This window comes from Olea europaea, unplaced genomic scaffold (assembly GCF_002742605.1).
Source record: "Olea europaea var. sylvestris unplaced genomic scaffold, O_europaea_v1 scaffold3258, whole genome shotgun sequence".
NCBI lineage: Eukaryota > Viridiplantae > Streptophyta > Magnoliopsida > Lamiales > Oleaceae > Olea > Olea europaea.
The window spans coordinates 38,631-42,924 of NW_019251470.1; the positions used below are offsets into that span (position 1 = coordinate 38,631).

At 33.3% G+C, this 4,294-nt stretch overlaps 1 protein-coding gene across 1 annotated transcript; it reads left to right on the plus strand.

The window, feature by feature from the left end:
• The first annotated feature begins 2,116 nt into the window (after positions 1-2,116).
• LOC111385717 (lignin-forming anionic peroxidase-like) lies at positions 2,117-3,547 on the plus strand. The gene is made up of 3 exons (XM_023010136.1): positions 2,117-2,393; positions 2,501-2,858; positions 2,985-3,547. Exons 1-3 carry the CDS (start codon positions 2,184-2,186, stop codon positions 3,371-3,373), a joined length of 957 nt encoding a protein of 318 aa, XP_022865904.1. The 5' UTR covers positions 2,117-2,183; the 3' UTR covers positions 3,374-3,547.
• The last annotated feature ends 747 nt before the right edge of the window (positions 3,548-4,294 follow it).

Here is a 4,294-nt window from a genome sequence, read left to right on the forward strand (position 1 = left end):
GCCCGCCCCCCCCCCCCCCCCCCTCTTTTGAGAATAAAATAATAAAGTTAAATGAACACCTTTCTTGTTTAGAAGGGAATTAAAGGATTACATCCCTATTCCACAAGAGTTATGCTATAGGTATAAAATTGGTTGATAATGTAATATTTACACCAATCATTTGAAAAATAGATTTTTAAATCATTGAAAATTAATGGTCTGAATTTTGTTAATACTTATTGTCAATCAAATTTGTAAACACGTTTTGTACAAATAGCATAATACATTCCAAAAAGAGGCTCATAGATCATTATCCCTCGAGTTAGGCCGTAACCTTGATTCACATTGCCAGGTAAAGATAAACTATAATATAAAATAAAAGTGTTTTTTTATACAAAGGAAAATTTTGACGGAAGAATATTGACTATACAAAGAGAGTAGTCACATTTCGTAATGTCAATCTAATAGCCGAATTTTTGAGCATGGATAAAATTTCGATAACTCTCTATTGACCATACAAAGAAAGTGCATAAATTATTGACTTTCCTACGATTTAATATTGCGAACTTGATGTAAATGTCAAATACTTCCTTTCAAGATTGCGCGTTTCTTTTGTGTTTATGCTTTTGTGCCTTCTGGGTTGATCTCTCACATCTAGAAGTTGACTTACTTATAAGTGATTTTTAGCTTCTGATAATAAAACGGAACCTTTGCTCAAGTAGTCAAGTTTGAATTTAAACTTTATTTGTCACATTAATCTTTTTAAGATTCTTTTGTATGTAGACGGGTACTTTAATTTTTGAGCAAATCATCCAAAATAAGAATATATTAGTAATAAGAATTCACGATTTAATTTACCAAACCAACCTTGTTTAATACGTAATCCAATGGGGGCTTATGCTACCGGTTTCAAGATTAATATATAATTTATTTTTTTAAATTTTGACTAATCATAGTTGAGAATTAGTGATTGGTTAAAACGTGACAAGATTAAGAGGGTGGAATTAATTAATTATTAATTTATTACATTGTTGTCAATTTTATTGACCAAACGAAAAGTCCTAGGTTGCCTCTTCACATTATGTGCTTCATTTAATATTATTTATTAGTTAATTAGCTTGCTTATAGCAGCCTTTGATAATATGCCTGGATGCATGTTGGACCAACGAATAACAACATAATATTATTCTAAGAAAGTTGGTTATAATTAATTAATTTATATATAATCCTTTTCTTGCAAAATTCATTAATCGAGGTAGAAATTTTTATTCAACGAACTTCAACAATTGTGCAAATTATAAATTTTTTGTATACTGAATTCGGGACATCGATGAGTGAAGTCATAAAATTACTACAACCATTTTCGAGCACCTAATAATATATACAGGACGTCACAAAATTCGATCATTTTTCTATGATTTCTTTTGCACTATCCCTTCCAATGAAATTCGAAGATACAAATTCTTCATTGGTCCATAAACTGACCTAGGGAAATCCAAGAACTCAATATGATTATTCTTTTTAATTCCCTGTTCGTAGGCAAAATCGAATTCGGAATTATCTTCCATTCGATAGTGCGTGGAAGATTATATTGTTAGGATAGCAGGGTACTACTATTAGCAGCATAAACACACTCCTATGAATGTGAAAAATACACAGTAAAATTTGAATATTAATTTATCTATTAAATATAAATCGAGCCATCTCATTGAAAAGTTTTAATATGCTAATAAGCCCACGTTTGAGCTTTGTTATTTTTCATTATATTAAATTAAATTTTTCTCTCTCTTATTTTTAATCACACAATCTTCAATAAAATAATATTACACGTAAATTAAAAAATTTTCAACCATTCATTTTTTAAATAAAACACTATTCAAAATATTATAATGAGAAATAATGAAGCTCAAACGGGTGTAAATTTATAATTTTTTTATACCAACCAAAAGTCAGAAAGCATAAAAAGAGAAAGGAAGAATAGTTTTGCAGTGGAAATATGTAACTTCCGTCGCTAAAAAAAAAGGCATAATGGACTAAATCTTAATTCAAAAAAAGACAGCAGAATTAGTCATGTTCATGCAGCGCAATTGCTCTATAAATTCTGGATTTTGCTACAACACTTCCACAAACATCTTAGGAAAACATCTAATATTCTTATATTTCTTCATTTATAATAATCTTGTATACATTTTCGAAAGAATATAATGAATTCTGGCAATATTTATGCAGCTGTTGCTGCTATAATTTTTCTCCTAATGATCTCTTGCCATGCGCAATTGTCTTCTACATTTTACGATACTACATGTCCAAATGCGCTCAGTACGATACGAACTTCCATTAGACGAGCCGTGTCGAGCGAACGTAGGATGGCTGCATCCCTCATTCGTCTCCATTTTCACGATTGCTTTGTTCAGGTTAACTATAATTTTCCATGTTGAAAATTGCAAACATAACTCTTAACTTTACATGAGGAAGTGTGTTGAAGATTATATATTTAACAGATTTTTTCTCATGTTTTTAGGGATGTGATGCATCGATACTACTGGATGACGCCACAGGCATTACAAGTGAGAAAACTGCAGGGCCTAATAATGGTTCGGCAAGAGGTTACGAAGTCATAGATGCCGCGAAAAGCGCGGTGGAGAACATATGCCCCGGCGTTGTTTCTTGTGCCGATATCCTTGCGGTGGCAGCTAGGGATGCATCGGCTGCGGTGGGTGGTCCTTCATGGACAGTGAAGCTTGGGAGAAGAGATTCGACGACAGCAACCCGATCCCTGGCAGAAAGTAATCTTCCTAGCTTTAGGGACAGCCTCGACATACTTATATCCACCTTTAGTGGCAAAGGACTTAATGAAAGAGACATGGTGGCTTTATCAGGTAAATTAATGTGTGTACTCATTGTCGAGTCTAATCATATTTTACCTATTAAAGATTCAGATTGACCTAAATATGAAATTCGACCGGCACATAACCTAAATATTTGTCACCCTCGATGTTATGCAGGTGCGCACACAATCGGGCAGGCACAATGTCGTCTATTCCGTGATAGAATATACAGCAATGGGACCGATATTGATGCTCGTTTCGCTAGCACTCGTCAACGCCAATGCCCTAGAAGCGGTAATGACGGAAATTTATCACCACTCGATTTGGTGACACCCAATTCATTCGACAACAATTACTACAGGAATTTAATCCAAAGGAGGGGTTTGTTAGAATCAGATCAAGTTCTTTTCAGCGGAGGATCAACGGATAGTATTGTGACTGAATATAGTAACAATCCTCGTACTTTCTCTTCAGACTTTGGGGCAGCCATGATCAAAATGGGAGACATTGAACCCCTTACCGGTCAAAATGGGATTATAAGAAGGATTTGTAGTGTCGTGAACTAATTTTGCATCGTTGTCGTATTTTTTAGTATATAGTTTTAATATTTTCTATTGTTTGGATGATTGGTTTGTCTAGAGTGATTTAATTTTCACTCAATGTTCCTTTTTTATTTTATTTTATTTTTATTCGAAGTTGTCCTTTGTTGAAAGGTTGAAATGTACATCATGTTCTTGTTATTTATTGTTTTTTTGTTGTAATATTTCCTATTTTAACTTCCTTCTCATTAAATTTGATCTGTAGTGCTTATACTCCTTTAGAGATAGCAACGAGCCAAATAAAAATTGTAGCAATGGGATTTGTAGACATTGACACAATTGCAGTCTAATTTACACATTTTGAATTATCCAACTTAAATAAAATCTCAAAAAATAATGTCTAAAATCTAACAAGGCGAGTATATCTTTTGACTCGTCAAATAAATCCGCTTCAACTCGTTCCCCACTCCGATAGCGGCTTCATCGGCGGAGGAAGCTTGACCATCGATCACTTTTAACCGAGGGCGCAGATCTCGCTTCTCCGCGGTAGATGGTTGCGCTGCTGCCATGATGTAGGCCCCTTCAAATGAAAAGACACTGCCACGTATAATATATAACCCCGTTTAGTACTCATTTTTTTCAAAATGCATTTTTCTCTCTTTTCTTTTCAACCACACATTCTTCATTAAAATAATATTATACGCAAATAAAAAATTTTTTTTTATTTTTCAACCACATATTTCCTATCAATTTACTATTTCAAAATGTATTTTTACATAAAAATGGCTCTCAAATACACTCATGATATTTATCTAGAAAAGTGTGACCCGCACTTGGCAGATATTTATTTTCCTAATTAATCAGTTTCTTCTTACAATGAGATTCTCCCTTTTCATGCACCGTGCGCATGAATAGCATTATTCTAAATATTAGTTTTTTTCATAATTG

What these genes read in the sequence shown, in the direction of transcription:
- LOC111385717 (XM_023010136.1), top strand. Translation starts at nt 2,184, where the DNA reads ATGAATTCTGGCAATATTTATGCAGCTGTTGCTGCTATAATTTTTCTC. An exon ending in TTCACGATTGCTTTGTTCAG is followed by an intron (nt 2,394 to 2,500) that starts GTTAACTATAAT and finishes TCATGTTTTTAG; the next exon opens with GGATGTGATGCATCGATACT. An exon ending in AGACATGGTGGCTTTATCAG is followed by an intron (nt 2,859 to 2,984) that starts GTAAATTAATGT and finishes GATGTTATGCAG; the next exon opens with GTGCGCACACAATCGGGCAG.